General features: G+C 41.7%; 1 protein-coding gene across 1 annotated transcript in view; it reads right to left on the reverse strand.

The window, feature by feature from the left end:
* COL22A1 (collagen type XXII alpha 1 chain) overlaps nucleotides 1-21649 on the reverse strand; it is a gene marked incomplete at both ends in the record, with an annotated part of 204329 nt that overhangs the window by 54096 nt on the left and 128584 nt on the right. Inside the window, 9 exons of the mRNA XM_080611527.1 lie at nucleotides 2138-2170; nucleotides 6071-6112; nucleotides 7639-7692; nucleotides 8353-8415; nucleotides 10802-10837; nucleotides 11241-11294; nucleotides 12703-12756; nucleotides 13738-13791; nucleotides 14134-14187. Of these exons, the coding sequence (XP_080467653.1) occupies nucleotides 2138-2170; nucleotides 6071-6112; nucleotides 7639-7692; nucleotides 8353-8415; nucleotides 10802-10837; nucleotides 11241-11294; nucleotides 12703-12756; nucleotides 13738-13791; nucleotides 14134-14187 (444 nt within the window). The remainder of the gene's footprint in view (nucleotides 1-2137; nucleotides 2171-6070; nucleotides 6113-7638; nucleotides 7693-8352; nucleotides 8416-10801; nucleotides 10838-11240; nucleotides 11295-12702; nucleotides 12757-13737; nucleotides 13792-14133; nucleotides 14188-21649) is intronic.

Raw genomic sequence — 21649 nt, forward strand, 5'->3', positions numbered from 1 at the left:
CAGGCATTACATGAACACTCACATTTGTATATTTATATGAACATATGTATTCAGGCACCAGCAATCATTCCTTATTCATTATTTATCATACAAAGTGCTTCAGTTATGCAATCAAGGAACAGTAAGAACATCAATGATTTAATCTACACATACAAACAAGGAATAGTGATCATTCAAAATGCAGAACCCAAGACAAATCAACTTGAATTTTATCCACGTCAGCTATTTGCCAATCATTTCTGCAACACCTGGGAATTCAAAGTCCAATTGCAAATTAATCTCTGACAGACAAAACAAATGTAACTGCATAAATATTACTTATGTCTGAATTTATTATGCATGATGAATATTATAATCTATGAGGAGGAATTTTACGCTGCAAGTTTCACCCCGTTAGATCAGCTTTCAATCAGGCAGTCCCTGATGCCATCTAGTGGCCTTCAGAAAGGTAATGGGATCACCAAAAGAAGCAATGGGTCCTGTGCAGCAAGCACATTTCAAGCTCTGAAAGCCTTTTGAGAGTGCAAAGCAACAAATGACAGACATAGGGCAATACATTTGCAGGCAGGGATGGTGTTACTGAGTGGAAACAAGGGCGCATATTACTAAGGAAAATAAAACTGCGAAGGGAAGAAGTAACAGGTAAAGGGAGGAAGCTTCTTTAATTTTCTCCTTTCTCCCACTTTTTCCTTGATAGTTGACTTTCATTGCAATGAAAAATCAGCAAAATTTCAGTCTAATGTCCTAGATAGCCACACACATGGGTAGAGCAGCATTTCTTAACACAACCTCCCAGCAAATCTGCCTGTGACTCCTTCCAAATTTACCCAGCCCACAATGATGTATTAAGTGTTATCACTGTCCATTAGTGCTGCACATTGTGGAGACCTCTGCCCCTGGCAGCTGGACTTAATCTACTGCCATCCTCTTCTTTCCTATGGCTCAATGACCAGGACTGATGCAGTGACAGCTAACAGATGCTACCGACCTGGTCCAGATCAGTGTTTGCAGCTTCCTTGACCTGCCCAGGAGAGCAAACCTGCTCTCCTGTCATCTCAATTAACATGTTAGTCATTCCTGTGCCACTTAAAGAAGAGGAAATGCAGTGGGGGTTCAGCTGTGCCCAGCTGAAGTGGAAGATAGAACTGCTGCCTTCTATCCAGGCTGTGTTTCCTGGTACTGTACACCACATAGTCAATGGAAAGCAATAGCATTGTGTTTTGGCAAGTGCCTGACAGCCTTCAGCACCCTGCTGGTCCTGCAGCCTCTACAATATAACCCATGACACTTTCCTAAGGCTTATCACCACCTTCTGACACCTTAATTTGTAGAGCTGTAAATCAAAGATAACTATCCGTACCTTTGATTTACAGCTCCCAAAGCTTGCAACACTATGTACAAGACCTGTGCTACAATATCATCACATTCATCTTATACATAGAGGAATCTCAGCAACCTGACCAGCAGCAACACACTTCAAACCTTTTATTCTTTACTGTCTTGCAGCTCATTTATAAGACTAATGCAGTCAAAGCAGAAGAGAGAACTCCTCCTGTGACTGCACCACTACAAAGACCACATGTCATCGTTCTGTGTATTTCCTTAGTAAATATACTGTCAAAATACAAGTCAAGGGGAAAAGCAAATCAACAAAATCTTATCTCTATTTCCAGTACTACCTCACATCCCTATTTCCTTCCTCAGCCTCTGAAGTACCTGGCATATGCACTTTCTTGTCTAATGGCACTCTTACAGCCTACTTCTGCCATTTGTACATGTCATTTATACATGCCTCCTGATCCTAAACAAGCTTATTCACATACCAATGGTCTGATCCTATGTAATGACAGATATTTCCCACAATGTGCTGCAAGTGGGAAATGAGGCTTTGTTTTAAACTTAAGAGACAGAGACAGCATATAGCTATGTCAACTGTGACCACAGGCTGTTGCTGTTACCAGGACAGCTGTGGACTTACTATGATTGGTTACAATGGTGAAGTTGCCCAGAACCAGACTCAAACCGAGTTCTTTTACTGAAAGCATATAAATAAGATGGAAAATACTAAGGTGCTGTGTGTCTATCACATACAAGAGGCAGTAAGGCAGAAGTCATGTTTATAAGAATTGTTACTTACAGGAATCCTGGGGTGCGGGGTGAAGAAGGCTGTCTGGAAGAGAAATCAGTGTTAAAAGAAGCATTGCCTATTTTGCTTGTGATGTAATAACTTACATGCATTCTCCTTGTCATTATAGATTACACACTCCATATATCCATCAGGTTTATAAATGAGCAACTCATTGTAACATCTGGCTGCTTGGAAAAAAGCCCACAAATGTCTGATATTTCCTGGAGTATTTGAAATATGAACATAAACACAAATATATCCTGTATGTCCCACTGCTTTGAAAAAACAATATTTAACCTTGTTAGCAAGTTTACTCCAGGCAATCTCCAGCTCACTTTTCCACTTGGAGCCATCTTCAGTGTTACGAGATTTCCTCCTGCCATGGCTGACCTTGATGTGTTCTCTCTCTGCTTTGAACCATACGCAAGACATATATATCTCAACAGGGTTGTCTTCAGGATTACATAGCCATTTTACATGAAGGTATAAAGCACCCTTTGGCACAGACTAAAGAGGCCCAACTAATCGGCCACAAAAGTTATCATAGAGATGGAGCACTACTCCCATGAGGAAAGGCTGAGAGAGCTGGGGTTGTTCAGCCTGGGGAAGACTCTGGGAGACCTTAGTGCAGCCTTTCAGTTCTTAAAAATAAGAATATCTAATAAAGAAGGGGTGAGGTTTTTTATCAGGGCCTGTTGTGAAAGGATAAGGGGTGATGGTTTTAAACTAAAAGAGGGAAGATTCAGGCTGGATGTGAGGAAGAAATTCCTTACAAATGGGGGTGGTAAAACACTGGCACAGGTGGCACAGAGAGGTGGTGGATGCTCCATCCCTGGAGACCGTCAAGGCCAGGCTGGATATGATTCTTGTTAGGGATGTTAGGGATGTTAAGGATAACAGGAAAGGATTCTATAGACACATAGCGAATAAAAGACAGACTAGGGACAACGTAGGCCCCCTTCGGAAGATCTCGGGAGAACTGGCTACCTGGGATTTGGAGAAGGCTGAGGTTCTTAATGACTTCTTTGCCTCGGTCTTCACTGGCAAAGGCTCTGACCACACCACCCAAGTCTTGGAAGGCAAACGCAGGGACTGTGAGAATGAAGACCCCAGGCCCACTGTAGGAGAAGATCTGGTTCGAGACCATCTTGAAAACCTAAACGTACACAAGTCCATGGGACCTGAGGAAATCCATCTGCGGGTCCTGAAGGAGCTGGCGAATGAAGTTGCTAAGCCACTGGCCATCATATTTGAAAAATCATGGCAGTCAGGTGAAGTTCCTGATGACTGGAAAAAGGAAAATATAACCCCCATTTTCAAGAAGGAGAAAATGGATGACCCGGGGAATTACAGACCAGTCAGTCTCACCTCCGTGCCTGGCAAACTCTTGGAGCAGATTCTCCTGGAAGGCATGCTAAAGGCACATGAAAAACAAGGAGGTGGTTGGTGACAGCCAGCATGGCTTCACTAAGGGGAAATCCTGCCTGACCAATTTGGTGGCCTTCTATGATGGGGCTACGGAACTGATGGACGCGGGCAGTTAATGTCATCTACCTGGACTTGTGCAAAGCGTTCGACACTGTCCCACATGACATCCTTGTCTCTAAATTGGAGAGACATCAATTTGATGGGTGGACCACTCGGTGGATAAAGAACTGGCTGGATGGCCACATGCAAAGAGTTGTGATCAATGGCTCAATGTCCGGCTGGAGACCGGTAACGAGTGGTGTCCCTCAGGGATCGGTGTTGGGACCGGTCTTGTTCAACATCTTTGTCGGTGACATGGACAGAGGGATTGAGTGCGCCCTCAGCAAGTTTGCCGATGACACCAAGCTGTGTGGTTCGGTTGATACGCCGGAGGGAAGGGATGCCATCCAGAGGGACTTCGACACGCTTGTGAGGTGGGCTGATGCCAATCTGATGAAGTTTAAGCATGACAAGTGCAAGGTCCTACACCTGGGTCGGAGCAATCCCAGGCACAGCTACAGGTTGGGCAGAGAAGAGATTCAGAGCAGCCCTGCAGAGAAGGACTTGGGGGTGTTGGTTGATGAGAAAATGAACATGAGCCGGCTGCAGTGTGTGCTTGCAGCCCAGAAAGCAACCGTATCCTGGGCTGCATCAAGAGCAGCGTGACCAGCAGGTCGAAGGAGGTGATCCTGCCCCTCTACTCTGCTCTTGTGAGACCTCACTTGGAGCATTGTGTGCAGTTCTGGGGTCCTCAACATCAAAAGGACATGGAACTGTTGGAACAAGTGCAGAGGAGGGCCACGAGGATGATCAGGGGACTGAAGCACCTCCCATATGAAAAGTTGAGGCTGTTCAGCCTAGAGAAGAGAAGGCTGCATGGAGACCTCATAACAATCTTCCAGTATCTGAAGGGGGCCTACTAGGATGCTGGGGATGGACTATTCATCAGGGACTGTAGTGACAGGACAAAGGGCAATGGGTTAAAACTTAAACAGGGGAAGTTTAGATTGGATATAAGGAAGAAATTCTTGACTGTAAGGGTGGTGAGGCACTGGAATGGGTTGCCCAGGGAACTTGTGAATGCTCCACCATCCCTGGCAGTGTTCAAGGCTAGGTTGAACAGAGCCTTGGGTGACATAGTTTAGTGTGAGGTGTCCCTGTCCATGGCAGGGGGGTTGGAACTGGATGATCTTAAGGTCCTTTCCAACCCTAACTATTCTATGATTCTATGTTGCTGCCCGTTGCAGGAGGGTTAGAACTATATGTCCTCTGAAGATCCTTTCCAACCCAAACTATTTAATGATTCTATAATGGCAGGCAATAAATAGTAACACTTGTTCCGTTGCTGCATGAATGTCTTTAGGCGCTTGATTTTCACCAGCATACCTTGATTCAAATTCTCTCTATAACCTGTCAATGTGGCAGGTGTATACAGCTGTGGTGAGCAAAGTTGACAAGTGGATATCTACCATGTTTTGGAGGAGATGTGACAGCAATCAGCCCTCCTGTTACAATGACAGGTCTGTTCCTAGTGCTCACTCCAAGCTGCTTACTGAGATTTTGTTGGAGGGAACACCAGCAAAAGAGTTTTATACATTTATTATTATAACATTTATTTTAAACATAAATTTTATTTTATGTATAATAAATGTATATTATACATTTATTATACATAAAGAGGTTTAGACTTTTACACTCAGTAGGTGCTGGTTTATCACCAGTGAACTTCATGATCCCAAAAGTAATTTTGCAGGCTTATTTTAAAATAATGAATTCTTGGTTTCTTGGTCTTTAATTTTTTATCAGCAGAAGGGCATGTTGAATCAAGTATGACTGGTTTGTGTGTTGGATCCAGTGCTGAATCCAGAATGACCTCTGGGATGAGAGGGTCTTTCTGGGACTACAGCATAGCATGGCACAGTATGCAATGGAGGCTCTGGGATGCTGCAGCATCACTGAAGCTGAGTGCTCCACCCCGTAAGTTCATGTCAGTGAGAAGTGAAACCCTTTGCTTTTCCTGGGAAAAGGTGAATTGTTCCCCAGGAAGACAAGTTGTTGTTCACTGGTATCTGAGAGAGTGAGCCAGCCTTCTCCTGAGATCCCAGTGGGAAAATCTAGCTCACCCTGAAAAATGAATATGAATGTACTCTGTGTTCTCAGCCATGACCTTCTTTAGATAGCTCCCACAGCTGCTAAACAAATCACAAATTCGATGTAAGTGCTACCATAAGGCAAAAGCACACAAAAATGCTGTTTGCAAAGAGGCAGAGGAGGGCACAACCTTCCCCCAACATACGAAGTCCAAATACACCTCAACATCGCTTCTCTGAAGCAAAGGGAGATAATCTGAGAGTAAATGGCTCCTAAAGTTTCTGTAAAGAAGGAACTTAAACACTTTGTTTATGAGGAATTTGTGTGGAGGAAGTGTGATGACGTGTTGAATGTTGTTAAAGCACAGAACAAAATCTTACTTACTGTTCCAGGTAAGCCTGGGGGCCCAGGGGAACCTGTGTCACCCTAGAGAGAGGAGAAATATATACCTAAGGATATAAAAAGACTCCCAAATAAAACTCAACGTTATCATGTAGAAGACGCAACATTGCCACATGAGATTTAACCCAGTCACAACCTGCTGGCTCAGTGACACAGCAAATCACACAGCACTCCTCTGACAGATAGAACAGGATAAGGGGTAATGCGTTCGAATGGAACAGGGGAGATTCAGGTTGGATATAAGGAAGATGTTCTTTACTTTGAGAGTGGTGAGGCACTGGAACGGTTTGCCCAAAGACGTGGTAAATGCTCCATCCCTGGCAGTGTTCAAGGCAAGGTTGGATGGGGCTTGAAGCAACCCATTCCGGTGAAAGGTGTCCCTATTCATGGCAGGGAGTTGGAACTGAATGATCTTAAGGTCCTTTCCAACCCAAACTGTTCTATGATTCCATAAATTTACTGCATTGCTCTGGCCAGAATTTCTGCTGTCTTTGGTTTGTTGCACGCAGGATTCATTGTCTTTATCAGTTTATGACTTTGACTTCACAGGTCATTGACTTCTAATGTTACCCATCCAGTGTAGGACTGATATGGAGCTTAATTTACATTTTAAGTTAAAGTTAATCAAAATTTTTGATTGAAAGACATGTTTCAGCTGAACTTTTTTGTTGGATAGGAAAAAAAAAAAAGAATCCTCTGTGTTTTATCACAAATGTAAGTTTCTAAATTCAGTTTTCCCCCTAATTTTTTTAGTTAAAACTATATAGTTGAGGAAATACCTCATGAGAGTTATAGACCAGGTGTCTTACTTGCTATTGACATTCCTGTGGGCTATGCTCCACAAACATCAGTCCCCCGACACCTCAAACCCAAGAACTACGTACAAACTTCCCAGACATAGGATATTCAGGTGCTTCACTGAAGATGTCATTTGGCCACCCATGAAAGCATTCCCACCTCCATAGCTGGTGAAAGTCACTAGTGTATGCTAAGAAGAACAAAGTGGTACCCCCTTTCTGGTGGCTATCACCACTATAATGAAGGCATTTTATTCACTACACAACCGCAGGCATTCTCAAGGTCAGTGTTTCATCTTCACATTCATTTTCACAGGGCTTGAGTGTAAATTTTGGTAGATATCACCTTTGTCTAGTTCTCTCATTTTCGTTAAAATTAATGGTGTTGTGATGGCAGAAGCCCAGACCATTCTTTAAATTACTGGTTTAGTACATCACAGGCAGGAATAGAAAACTTCTTTAGAATTTAATTGCAGGCTCATTTCTATCAGCCAATTCTAAAACAATGAAAATTTCCCTTGAAGTACAAAAGTTTTCCTTAAATTTCATCAGCTCCTCATTCTTTATTGCATTATTTGACAAATTGTTGTCTCCATCCCACACACAGCTTTTTTTGCTTCTTCTCTGTAAAGCTCAGCTAAAAGACTCTGAATGTTTTTGCTCTTCCTCAGATATCTTCCTCTATCACTTGTGTCAGCCCGCTTGTCTCTTCCCCTCTTGTCTAGGGAGGATCATGCTCATTTCATTACATACCTTTTCTCCTCTTTCACCTTTCAATCCTGGGAAGCCATCTTTTCCTTTTTCTCCCTAAAAAAAGTGAAAGGAAAGCAAGAAATACTCATGTTTTGATGAGATTGCATCCATCCTTCTAGAATATTTTACACTTTCAGGTGATCTTACCTGTCCTCCATGATATAGTGCAAGCAATTAAAAATGCAATATTTTGGAGATGGTTACATAAAATCCACACTATTTTCAAAAGCCAGTGAAGTTAATGGAAAGGAACTCACCAATCCCAAAATAACTTTCATGTAGAAGATTCTACTTCCTGATGCAGTTATAAAAGCCTCATTTTTATTCCAGAGCTCAGTGAGAAGTGGGATTTGTGATTTTGTTGTTATTAATATTATTTTAATGTTTTTAAAACAAGCAGATATATCTGACAGTGAGGCCTAAAGAACCTTCTAATTCTACTGCTTCACAAGCAGCATGGTCATAACCTTCTGCATTTAGGACAGACACTCTTCATTAGCACCTCCACTGCATTTAGGAACAGTCATTAGGCAGCAAAGTACCTTTTTGGAAGGGGTACTTGTTGACTTTGCTGGACACCAATCAACTGCTCACCAATCAACTGCTCACTACAGCAATGACAAGAGAGAACATCATCTAGGAACACTGGAGATAAGTCCTTCTTATGTTTAATGGCCAAAAGAAAGACTCAATCTGTGGCTCAGCTTCACTCACCTGGTCTCCTTTTTCTCCTCTCAGTCCAGGTAAACCCTGAGGACCAGGAAAACCTGCTTCACCCTGAAAGTAAGACACAAGTGTGTGAAATCCAGGAAGAGGCATCAATCATGGCTTCTGTTAATAAATATAACTAAGAATGAAAAGGGAGGATGGTGGACCAAGCTCTTTTCTCATTTGTGTCGGCTAAAATGCATCAAGTCTAGTCCTCAGGATGGGCTAATCGAGCCACAATGCCTCTAGACTGCAAAGGATGAAACCTTTAGCTGTTTATCTCTTTGTCTGATATTAAAATGTGAAATCTTCACAACTCATAATGACTGCGGGTGTTTTATTCTTGATATCCAGTTGCATCTTGATACACACAATCTATGCTGTAAGGCCAGAACCTGCCCCATCTTTTTAATGGGATAGAGTATAGATATAGTTTGCTGAGAGAAAAAAAGGATTAGTTTGATTATCAAATAATTTTTTTTTAATGGAAAATCATTACTTAAAACAGCAGCTAGAACTTCACTTTTTTTGCTGTTACACTGTTACCCAACTCCATGAAACTTAGGACATGTTTTCTTCATGCTGCTCTGGCAGCAGGAACAAACAAGCAAATAAAAACAGAAAAATATTAAATCTTTTATTTTCATTTTTAATTCTCTAGCCTGGAAATGCAAAACCTGCACTGTATTAATCTGAATGGTACAGATGTTACCTGACAAAGAGATCTAGAATTTTCTGGATGCATTATCACACATTTGGTTTTCTTCCTCTTTGAACTTTACCTTTTACTTTCTGCTTTATAATACTTGCTATTGAAGTAATTATGATCTCTGTGTCATGTGGTTTGTTCTAAATATATCAAGTATTCTCAAACTTAGCTCCCAGTTGGCCCAGTTTGTCATCTAAAAATAACTGTGTGGTTTCCTATTTATAACTATTCTGCTATCTGCAGTTGTAGTGCGATATCACAAAGAATGTCAGACATGGACAGGACCCAAATGTGCTAAGTGCTGTACAAATACTGAACTAAGAAAAGGTCATTCCTGCTCTAAAGAGATTAGCTCTGAAGTATGGGAAGACTCAAAACATTATTGTGATAGAGGTACAGTGAGTCTGCAGAAGAAATCAGATGAGGAACAAGAAGCTGGGGGAATATCAGGGTGAAGGTTGGAGAAGACTAACGAGAGTGACAGTTCATGGTGGAGAAAATGGTGCTTTATGAGAGCCACTGAAGGATCCTGGTGTAACTTTGGCCTCTGGAAAGATACTGAAGCAAAACTTCGATGAGTTTGTATGAGCTCAAGGACAGAAATATAATGCGAAACAGCCAATGTGGATTTGTTAAAAACCAATCATCTCATAGAATCATAGAATCATAGAATAGTTAGGGTTGGAAAGGACCTTGAGATCATCTAGTTCCAACCCCCCTGCCATGGGTAGGGACACCCCATACTAAACCATGCCACCCAAGGCCTCATCCAACCTGGCCTTGAACACTGCCAAGGATGGAGCACTCACAACCTCCCTGGGCAACCCATTCCAGTGCCTCACCACCCTCTCAGTAAAGAATTTCTTCCTTAGATCCAGTCTAAACTTCCCCTGTTTAAGTTTTAATCCATTACCCCTTGTCCTGTCACTACAGTCCCTGATGAAGAGTCCCTCCCCAGCATCCTTGTAGGCCCCCTTCAGATACTGGAAGCTGCTCTGAGGTCTCCACGCAGCCTTCTCTTCTCCAGGCTGAACAACCCCAACTTTCTCAGCCTATCTCCATACAGGAGGTGCTCCACTCCCCTGATCACCCTCGTGGCCTCCTCTGGACTTGTTCCAACAGTTCCATGTCCTTTTTATGTTGAGGACACCAGAACTGCACACAATACTCCAAATTTCAAATGCATCCAGTTCCCTCCCTTGATACAAGAATGAAGCAGAGAAGAAGGAAGCATTTGTGTGATGAATCTTTACTTCAGTAACATGTCTGACACAGGCCAACATGATGTTCTCATTAGCAAACTACAAAATGCAGCATAGAAGAAGGGTCTCTGGAGGATGGCTTACAACTGATAGAAGAAACTACAGTCACACACCTGTTATTAGTTGGTTTCTGTCAAATTCAGAGGATATATTAAGTGAAAGCCTCTAAGTGGCTGCATTATTCAATACTTTAATTTATGACTGAGGTGACAGTAAAGAAAATAGTTATGAAATGTGTGGGGAGCACCACACTGGAGAGAGAAACAAGTGTTTTGGAAGGTGGTATTAGAAGCCAGAACTTCTCTGTGTGGGGAGATGATGCAGACCAAGCGGCAGTGCTTCGGCTGGGGGTCTGACCATTTGTGACAATGGGCTCAAGCCATCAAAAGGAAATGACATGCACAGATCTTGTTATTGGCCAATGTCTTTGTCACTGCATGTGGTCACTTGATATCTTGCTGCTAAGATCATTTTTCCTGCTCACCTGCTCTCCAGGTTGGCCACGGCTCCCTGATTCACCCTGGAAAAACGAAATCAAAACATTAACATTGCAAGGACTCTTTTGCAAGAACACTTTCTCATTAGTAAATGTGTCCTCTATTGTCCTGGCCCATTTTGCTCTACCTACTTCCCATAATGCACTGAAATTGCATTCTTAATGGCTTGAGAACCCAGACTGCAGGGAGCCAACACAAAGGCCAGGTCAGATCTCCCTATACATGTAGATTTGAGAGAGGAGCACCAAATGAGGATTGGTATTTTAGAACACCATGAACTCTGAAAGGCAATGAACTGTCTATGCTCATCCACTTATGCCTTCAAATTTACAGGAATCTTACTGTTCTTATTTCAGTATAAGACCTTCCAAAATCACACTTTAATTGACTCAATGGCTAGAGCCAACTTGAAATACAATTCCTTACCTTAGGGCCAGGTTTTCCAGGAAAGCCTTCCTCACCCTTTTCCCCTTGTTCTCCCTGCAGGGAACACAAGAAGTTAATATACAAACTCCTTTGGTAGCGCAGCATGTTTGCAGGCAACAGCGAGGAATATTTTGACTCAGATCTTCAGTATTAGCCTGAGGATGTAAATGGAGCCAAGTGAGAATATGATTCCTGGAATTTTCCATTCTAGTGTTTATAATCCCATCTCGAGCACCAATCACCCTACTAGAATATTTCTGGAATGACACAAAGTCAACCACTGTTACATTAAAGATGTCCATAGCAAATGACCTCAAAACCAAAACCCATATTTTGTTTCTTCAAGCTACATATGGTTAGAAAGTCTACATTATTTCTGTTAAGAAAAATAACTAATTGTGGGAGTGGGACAATGGCCACTGAGCTTTTTAGATAAATTATATAGATCTTTCAATGCAGGTGGTGCCAGCATGGAGAGCAGAGGCTGGAATGCACTGCATAGCTGAGGAGGGCAGTAGGCACAACACTGGGTTGGAATTAAATCCAAAGTTTATTTAGCCTCAGAAATTTCTTAAATCCTCACCTTTATTCATCAATAAATGGGAGCTGGGGACTCTGGCTCAAGTATTCAGTGCACTCAATGGAGAGAGGCGAATATAAATGCAGTGTGTTACTTGAACAAGTAGAGGTCATAGAGCTCAAGTACCAGAAGCATGAAGACCACTGCCAATGCAGTTCAAGGCAGTGGTGGTTAAGAGCTATTCTCTTTATTCCAATATAGCGTCATCATCACCAAATCCTAGCTTGGCCTTCTTAGTCAAAATATGGCACATTTCTTTGACACTTATTATGTAGCGATGGCAACACAACCAGAGTATCTCCTACCTCTAAATCTCTTATCTCCCTTCTCCCACTGCAAAGACAGCAGTCATTCCCAATCCATCATTGCAGAAGCTTTTGAATAAGGGATAAGAAGTAGGAAATAATGAAGAACTGTCTTTCTGCCACACAGAACTACAGAAGCCATAAGGGAACGACATAGGGGACTCTTCTTTCCAGCTCTTCACAGAGGAAAGAATGGAACATTTTTGGAGCCTGACACATCTCTTTGCTCTTCTTTGTGCCTTGGACACATTCCTTGCCTTGCCAGTGTCACTGGCTTTCCTGAATGACAGTAGAAGCATCTCTGTTTGCAATGCTCAGCCTGTGTTTGCCAAATAGGATGCAGTAGCTGAAGAGTGGAAGAGGATCTTTCATCCTTGCTGTATTTACAACCAGCTCCCTCTTCATAATGACTCAGTACGCACTCACACCAGGAGCTTCACCAGTGGCTTAGTGATGGGATTAATGAGGGGGTTCTTGACTCTAGAGATGTGCCTCCTTTCCCACTTACACTTACTTGCTCATTCAGATAAGCTGTCGAAATAAGTAGCTTAATACCAGTGTAGATGGTGTCACTTGCCTTTTGACCTGGAAGCCCAGGAAGCCCATTGAATCCATCTTTGCCAGGCAATCCCTAAAAAGAGAAAACCGTAAATTGTAAGTGCCTGTTCTTTACATCAGTAACAACAAGATCAGCATAAGCATATTCAATCCATCCTTCTTGCCATGCACCTAAGTTTAAGAAGAACCATCTCATGCAGTTTGCTTTGACTTTTCCCCTCCTCTGCCTCAAAACACGCAAAAGTTCTCACAATGCACAACATCTACTTGGCCTGTTTTCCAGTATCCCAGTTTTGATGAATGACCACTGGATGTCAGTGTTGTTACAGAGAAACAACGCTATGGAGCTTTTTTGCACACTATGGGGTCTTAAATAACTTTTACAATTACATTTTAACTTATAATTCTCTATAAGTCTCTTATCTGTAGCTATAACGATTTTTAAAGTCTATTTCTCCTTTTAAATAGTGGTATTTTCTTATACAATACATAAACTCCAATTTAAATTGAATTATACAACACAGTGACAAAACCATTCAGCAAGATAAGAATTACAATTACTTCCTGCAATGCATTTAAAATGGTGAGAAAAACTTCTGTCCCCTTTCCAAGTGTCAGTCAATCCCAAATACCACAGAGGCTGCTGTGGCACTTCATAATACCAACTATTGAATAATTCACCTTTGTTGACTTAACAGCCAACAGACATTTCTATGCCAAATCTGAGATTCTGTGAGTTCTTTGGCCTGATTCAGAGAACTCCAGGTTCGGAAAAGCAATATCTTGCCAAATGCAAAATGACTTTTGAAAGGAATCATATAAAGTAAACACGATGGTCTTCAGTGTGTAGGAATAGTGGAGCTGCATCTGGTAATATCCTTATTCACAAAAGGCATCAGAGGTCAATGCCTGCATTAAAGGTGACAGTGTTCAAGCCCGCATTAAAGCCTTGCCTGCAGACAAGCTGCAGGAAATAAAATAAACACTTGAGAACTGGAGTATCTGAAGTCAAGGAGAGTAATGGGGGCAAGGGAAGCAGTTCTTTAACACTTACAGGTGGTCCCGGTGGTCCGGTTTTACCAGAAACTCCAATCTCTCCTGGAAGCCCCTGGAAAAAGGAATTAGGAGGAAAAAATATAAAATTCCCTATTTCTGTCCTCTACAGCAACCTAGATTTTAATTTAAATGCAATTGTCCCTTCCACAGTAGCCAGATCTCTGTTATGGGGAGTCCGGTAGACACTGATTTATCCCCAGGGAGCATCAACATTGTTCCAATGCTTGGCACAGAGAAGCTGTCCTCTAGGACCAGCTGTAGTTTCTCAGTGAGAAAATATAAAAGACACATTGCCAGGGGTCCTGACTCGGTTCCCACTGGAAACCATGACTTAGAGTTCTCCCTGTTCTTTATTCTCTTTAATATAAACCAAAATCCATGCTTGTTTTCTTACTGGTGCTCCAGGTGGTCCAGGAGGTCCAGCAATGCCTGGGGGCCCTGGAGGTCCCTGTAAGAGATGAAGCAAAACCATTTGATCACTGTGATAATGGCTGAAAGCCTCAGGTCCTTTTCTGTGCAGTCAGAGCCCTGTTCAAAGTGGGCAAAAGCACTAAGCTTTATTTCATTAACTTCTAACAAATAGGAGTGTAAGATGCCAAACTGAGCTTCAAGGGAATCATGCTCATGGGCAGAACAGTATCTCTGGCTTAAGCCACTAAGTACTGCTGTTGTGAGCTTCACTCTCCACTCCAGTGCAAGAGATGGAGGAGTTCAAGGCCATCAATGGTAACGTAGAACACAAAGCTCGTCCAGTGGGATCTCCTGTAGCATCCAACCTAATTTAATCTTGATTAATGTTGTTTCAAAGTGAGCAATTTACCTCCGCAAAAAGATCTCTGAAGTACCTAATAAATCGAACAGGTTCGTACTGGGGCAGGGAGCAATATGAATCTATGAGTATGGAGAAACAATGTACTGAATCAAGTGCTTCAAAGCAAATGCACCACCATTTTAGTGCTCTACATTAACTTTGTTGATAGTAAAATGCCCTCACAAACTTGTACTTCAATGCGCACATTCAGTTGGAAATATCTTGAAGGTATTTATTACTCATTTCCCTGCAGCAGCTGTTTTTCTCGGGGAAACCATTCTCTCAATAGCCATTTGATTTTCAGAGGAGTTTATTTTTGTGTATTGAGCAAATTGTTAAATTTGGCTTCCCAGATGAGAAATTTGTTTCCATACTAAACAAATCTTAACAGGTTGCCTGAGATACAGAGGTGTTTGTTACTTCCAGCTTCCGCTGTAGACAAGATAGGAATTCTCCTGTGCTCAGAATGGAGCATGTGTTCATGTGGTTTTTGGATCAGGACCTAAGCAAACAATATGAGAATGGATGTGAGAAGTGGATATATATGACTGAGTTGGAGTTTTACCCTGGCTGTCTCTTCTGTCTTTCTAACAAGATGATTTCACTCATTTTCAGTTTTCAGCACAGGGACAGCTCTGGTGCGCTTGTATTGAAAAAACAAGCCACATCCCCCCACTCTCCTCCCAACCCTATGTAAAGAACTGAAGCTGAGCAACTGATACAAGATAGAAAATGGCCAGTTGGAATTTCATCATTCAATATCAGAAAGCACAGCTTTTGCAATTAAGGTATTATGAGTCATGGCTCAATATTAGAATTTCACATTTTAGGAAAAAATGAACTCAAAAGAAGAAAACAGTGTAAAAAAGTGATGACAAGAAGTTATTTGTGGCATGGTTTGGCAGAGAAAGTAGCAGATAAACACTCTTTTTAGAATACACTTGTAAAATTCAGCCAGAAGAGAAGACAGCTTCTCACCAATAGATGGGGCAAAGCGACCAAAAAAGGACCTGCAGATGTGCTTGCCTCCCATGAACCGTTTTCATTGAGGCTTAGAACAGACATGGATTCATCCACCAACTTTAGCATTTGTAGAGGGCCTCAAATGTGAGCACAAATAAAACATTCCCTTGGGATGCACTGATGCTGCACTCGTGAAGCCTTGAATCAACTTCTGGGGACATTGGTCCAGCTGCTATTGCAGGAGGCTCCCATAGTTCAAGAGCTCTAGTCCCGTCAGGAGACACCCGGTTGAGACCAGCCATCACTTCAAGAAGTTTTTGCCATTCAAAGAAAAGCATGAACAGTCCAAATTAGCCCAGCACAAGAGAAAACATCACAATGTAGACAGAACCAGGTGACCTCAGACACCAGGAACATGGAGGTTCTGCTTGGCTCTCTACATGGTATTGCTGAGAGGCCCTACAGAAAGTTTCTATCAAGAGGTGAAAAAATCCAAGCAGGACCCAGCCTCAGGATGCTGCCTCAGCTCAAGCATCCCCAGGTATAAGACAAGTTCCCCTACACAGCAAAGACAAGGGTCAATCTGACCTAAAAGCAAAGTTTTTCAGCAACCAACATAGTCCCTAAAATGTGAGGTGCTACATCCTCATCATCCCAACTGTTTCTCCCAGTAACTCTTGATAGTCTCACTATCAAATTTCTAATTCTTCTCTTCAGTTTTCTACATTCTGGCCCACAATAACTTTATGCTACCATAAATCTTGACATGGAAGCACACTGATCCTTACCTTGAATAGCCAAAAATTATTCTGTTTTATTGCTCTCCATGAAGCAACCACCCAGGACATCATGCCCAAGACTGGTTCATTCAGGTAGCTCTTCCGTATGTTGCATCAACAAATGTTACAGGCACTAAAGGAAAGTTCCTCTGATAAAAGCTTCTCTGAGATGGACATAGAACAGTTTTATGTAATGGCCATCAGCGTTCCTGGGAGACGCATGGATGCAGAGCAGTCAGATAGCAAAATCACATGAAAGTTGCAGAAATACATCATACATGTCCTTTATAGAGACCTACTTTTACTACTGGCCAGAGCAAATCAGTTTTACTTGTTATGAGATCAGTCTCTCACACTTGTATATACATTTCTGTTATTGTAGCTCTTCTGACTTCTGAGTATACTTCAAAGCAAGGACTATTCTTGCTAAATATTTACAAAGGACTAAACTGACAGCACTTATTTGTTATTAAAATAACCCAAACCCCAACCAAACATAAAACAGCAGGAGCAGGACAGCTTCTAATGCTTAATCCCAAAATCTCATGCCATCTGTTTACTTTGCTTCGTTTTTTAGAGTGAATCCAGATTAAAGTACCTAACGTAAACCGTCACCTTTTTCAGAGATCATTTGATAAATTACACAAATCCCTGTCCCAAATATAGTCCCAATGTTGTCCCTTTAAAACTCTGATTCGGCTGGTAAGGAAACTGATGTGTTGTTCATAGAATCATAAAATGGTTCCTATACGCCAAAGCAAAAACTGATATATGAAAACTTTAGAATAAAGCAGGGCTATAGAAACACTTCGAAAAACAGATGCAAAACATGGATCTTTTACCAAATTTTTTAAATCAAAGTATTTTCAAATTCTTGCTTTGAAAACAAAAGATTTTAAATAATTATTACAATTCAAATAGTGTTTAGAGGTGTGTGTGTGTGTGATGGTTGGGACATCTTGCCCAGAGAGGTGGTGGATGAGCCATCATCGCCTGGCTGGATGTGATTCTGGGCAACCTGGTCTGGTTGAAGATGTCCCTGCTCATTGCAGGGGATTGGACTAAATGAGTTTAAAGTTCCCTTCCAACACAAGCTATTCAATGATTCTATGATCTTTAAGATCATTGAGGGGATGCGTGTGGATTTTTCTCAGGCTTGTGTTTCATCCAGCTCCATTCCTTAGACAACGTAATGCAGGGACAGTTCTCAGAAAAGAAATTGGACACTCCATATATGAGGAACAGCTGTGCTTGTCCTCCAGGATCCACTAAAGGATGCTCTCCTCTTCCAGTGTTGTATCTTGCTGAAAGATAGGCTGAGAAAGGCAGAGCTATTAAGATTTAGGTTCTGCACTCCCTAAGGAAGCTCTGAAAAGGAATAAAACCCTTTTTCTGTGATTACATCAGTAGGTTGCTTGGCCTAAATCTCTTTTCCATGAAAGAAGGGCTGGCTATGTTTTAAAGAGAAGTGAACAAATGCTATTCTGTGATGGAAACTGAAGTCTGATGGCTTTTCCAGATATATGTCTCTGGAGGCAAAGCTCACACAGATATATTTTCTGTATTATTAGTCCATGCGAATGACATGATACTCTTACACTATGAGAAAGGCTTAGATAAGCCCTTAAACCATGTCAAAGCAGGCTGTGGTCTGGCCTTCTTAGGCAGCGTGCCAGCTTTACGGACAAGAGCCTCCGGGACATACACGAGCATGTCATCTGCTGCCAGTGATAGCAAAATGCATAACCATGGCCCTGACAACCATTTCTCCTACAACGTATGTGCTTTTCTCCACTTCAAAACCAGTTACTCCCTGCAATTTCACATCTCACAATGTCCTCACAGACCCTTCCTATTGGCTTTGAGCTGTCTCCCCTTTATTTCCACTTTTTTCCCATCAGAAACGAGGCTGTTGCCACCAGTTTTGGGGAGCAGTCCACGAGTTTCCCTATGTCCCTTACTATTCCAGCAATCCATTTCTACTCCACTGCATGCGAGTGGATTCTGGGATCAGCTCCTCAAATCTGCCCTTCATTTCTCACCCCAGGCACTACAGTATCCATCAGCACAACTACTGTGAATTATCCTCAGTAATGCTGCATTAGAGCATCGTCTTGCTCTCTTTGCTTAAATCCTACCTTACAAACCAAGACAAAGGTAAGAGGATATAGAAGAAGGCTGTTGCTGATGACACTGAAAATCATAAGCCTAAAGAGCCAACAGATCCAAGCATTTACCTGTGAAGCATGTCCTATAGTCACCTTCAGTGATAGTGCCATAATTCATAAGCAGAGGAGGTCTCCAGCTATTTCACCAGGTGGCATCGTAATTGGAGCAACAACATTATATATATATATAAAAAAACAGATTTTTCAACAAAAACTCTCTGAACTGTCTTTCCAGCTCTGTAAAAGTACTGAATAAAGTTGGATTTGCACATAGCAATCTTTCCAGAAGGATTTCTTGCTCTCAGTGAAAGGCAGTACTTGTTTAACTTCATCACTAAGTGTAAGATATGGACACGATCTCTTTTGTCTACAGAGGAAGATTTCTCTCCCTGTGTGTTGGTTTATTGAGTCAGTACAGGATATGAGAAAAACAACGAACATCCCTCCCTTATGGTCTTCTCTTCCAGTGCTATTAGTGATCTGCACAGGTGAAGGCTTTATTTTTGTTAAAGGCATAGATCTTATTAAAAACAGCTCTGAGCAATGTCTTCCAATTTCAAGCAGCACTGGCATAGTTTGAATTCAATCTAAGCTTTGCAGCTGGGGCCTGTATCCTTGTCTCACATTTTGCAGTATTAACTTGCATCACAAAAAGGATATTAAGGACAGGATGCATTTCAGAGGATATAATTTATTTCCTGAATTACATAAGAAAAGCTGGGCTTGAGCTGTCACCCTACGAACAAGTCTATACTAATTAAATCACTGCCAGCCATGACTATAAAAGGTACAGCTTGTACTGGTCTTCCTTGCAGGTCTTAGTTATGCAACCAGGTTATCTAGCATAAGGCAGACATCAATAACAGCCCAGAGACATTGAAAGTGTAAGCTATGGCATTTTTGTTTAAATCTCAGAGTTTTGACTTGTTTTGCTGTCTCACAGGTACCTATCTCACAGCATGTACCTGCTCAGCATGGGGAATCAAGAGCATGGCTCATTGGGCCATTTGTAGGAACCTGCTTTAGAAGAGCTTCAGGCTCCACTGATGATATTAGCTGGATCTTCATCAACAGGAGCTCAGACACCTGCATCCCATCATCATTCTTAACCCAACATGTGCTTGTTTTTGGAGCTGAATCCCAGCCCTGGTCATTCAGTGATACAGCTCAGAGTATCTGAGCCTCCGGTTAGCACTGGGGCATCAGCCCCGCACTGCTGAGCCTGTGAACATAGCCATCACGGCACACTCATCATACATTGCCTAACCGCAGATCTCTTTCCTCTCACGCCTAGAAAAGCACTTTCAAAGGTATGTCATAAACTGTCTTTAGCCCCTTCTCTCAACATTTCCTATCAACAGATGATGGGATAGACAAACTACACCGAGATCTTAGGCGATCCTGAAGAAATGCACAGCCTCATTGTTTTCTGTGCTTGGTACCCATCCATTAAAACTGAAAGAGCTTAACAGAAATGCTCATTTTTCAGTCTGCATTTGAACAGCCTGCAATAGAAGTTTCGCCCATGATTAAGGCTCCTAGAAACTGAAATAGCACAAATAAATAATAACAGCATAAACATATTATGAGTTCAAATGTCTGTGTCATTGCTGCAGGAGAATAATTCATATCCAGAGGGGAAATAAGACCTGGAGTGTCGACTCCATGGCTTAATGATGTTGCAAGATGCACCATTTCTAAAGGTCACAGGAAAATAAAAGTGCTCATATTTGGGGGTGCTGACTACACAACATGGAGAAAATAAGTATATGGACTGGTTCACCACCAGAGCTAATTTAGAAGTGGAAAGAAAACATTTTAAAGTCTTCTTGGATTAAAATTTCATCTGAGTTAGTGTGTGCAAGGAGAGAGGCAAAACTACAGCTACCCTATTGACACAAAGCATTCCTAAGCTTGCTGGGCAAACTGAGAAGCTACCTCCTACCTGCTACTTTGTGATTTGACACTTACATTAACTCTCAAATGTGACCAAACCCAGTCAATGACCCTTGAGAGTTGGACTGAGATCATCTTAACCATGGTTCATCAATGGATCTGCTGACTCTGCTCTGGTGTAGCCCTTAGAAGGGTTCTCGTGCTCACCTGCCTGATCCTTCTGTGGCTTCTCAGTTGCACCAAGCATGACAGCAACTATTTTCTTGATAAAGCCTAACAATAACTTCAGATGGTCTTTTCTATGTCTTTCAGCAGCAATGTGACTTCTGCAGCTGCTATATCCACTCCTTTTTGCCTATCCAAATATCAATGTGGGGAATCAAGTCAGAAAACAAAAGTATACTGAAATTTAAAATAGGAAAGGAAAGGGAGGCTATTTTTTTAGTGTCCTAATCTAGTTTATGTATGACCAACTCAAACCGGTTGGTCCTCAAAACCATAGAGAGCACAAGAACACAGACTTCCGTACATGACTTGGATGAATATCCACGTAACTACAACATAAGAAAACCACTGGTCTCCTTGAGTATTTTTGGGACATAGAATCATAGAATAGTTAGGGTTGGAAAGGACCTTAAGATCATCCAGTTACAACCCCCCTGATTAAGAAAAAAAAGCGCTAATGAAGTGCCAAAAAAAATCTAATGTCACAAAAAGTGCTGTTAAGCTGAAAAGTAGTTTTGTTACAAACCGATTGTAAGCACTTTCTCCACACATCATTATGGAGATCTGCAGTAATATGTTCAGAACTGAGAGCTGCTGCAGGAATAAGAACAATATTTTCCCATTCCTACAGTTAGCTTGGAGGAACAGCCAATTTAAGTATCCCTCAATGGCACTGCATTATATGCAGCTTTAATTAACATAAAAGTTGCTAACTTTATTTAGCTTGTGTAGAAAGGAAAATTACTTAATGCTGTGTTAGCAATTTTCTCAGATACATTTATAAAATCACTAACACATGCATATATAGTATTTTAAGTTGCAGGGAACTTGAGCTGAGCAGAAGTGATGTTGTTTGGATGGACAGTGTCAGAGATCTTAGAAATAATGTAGAGAGAAAAATCTACTCCCCAAAGCAAGCAAAATCCTGTCCCAGTGGTTCAGAAGACTTTTGGGGGGGGTAAGATGGGCAGGGATGGACCTTTTAATGTTATCCAATGGGAAATAAAATAATCATAGAATCATAGAATGGGTTGGGTTGGAAAGGACCTTAAGATCATCCAAATCCAA

Source organism: Psittacula echo (genome assembly GCF_963264785.1).
Source record: "Psittacula echo genome assembly, chromosome: 2".
NCBI classification, from domain to species: Eukaryota; Metazoa; Chordata; class Aves; order Psittaciformes; family Psittacidae; genus Psittacula; species Psittacula echo.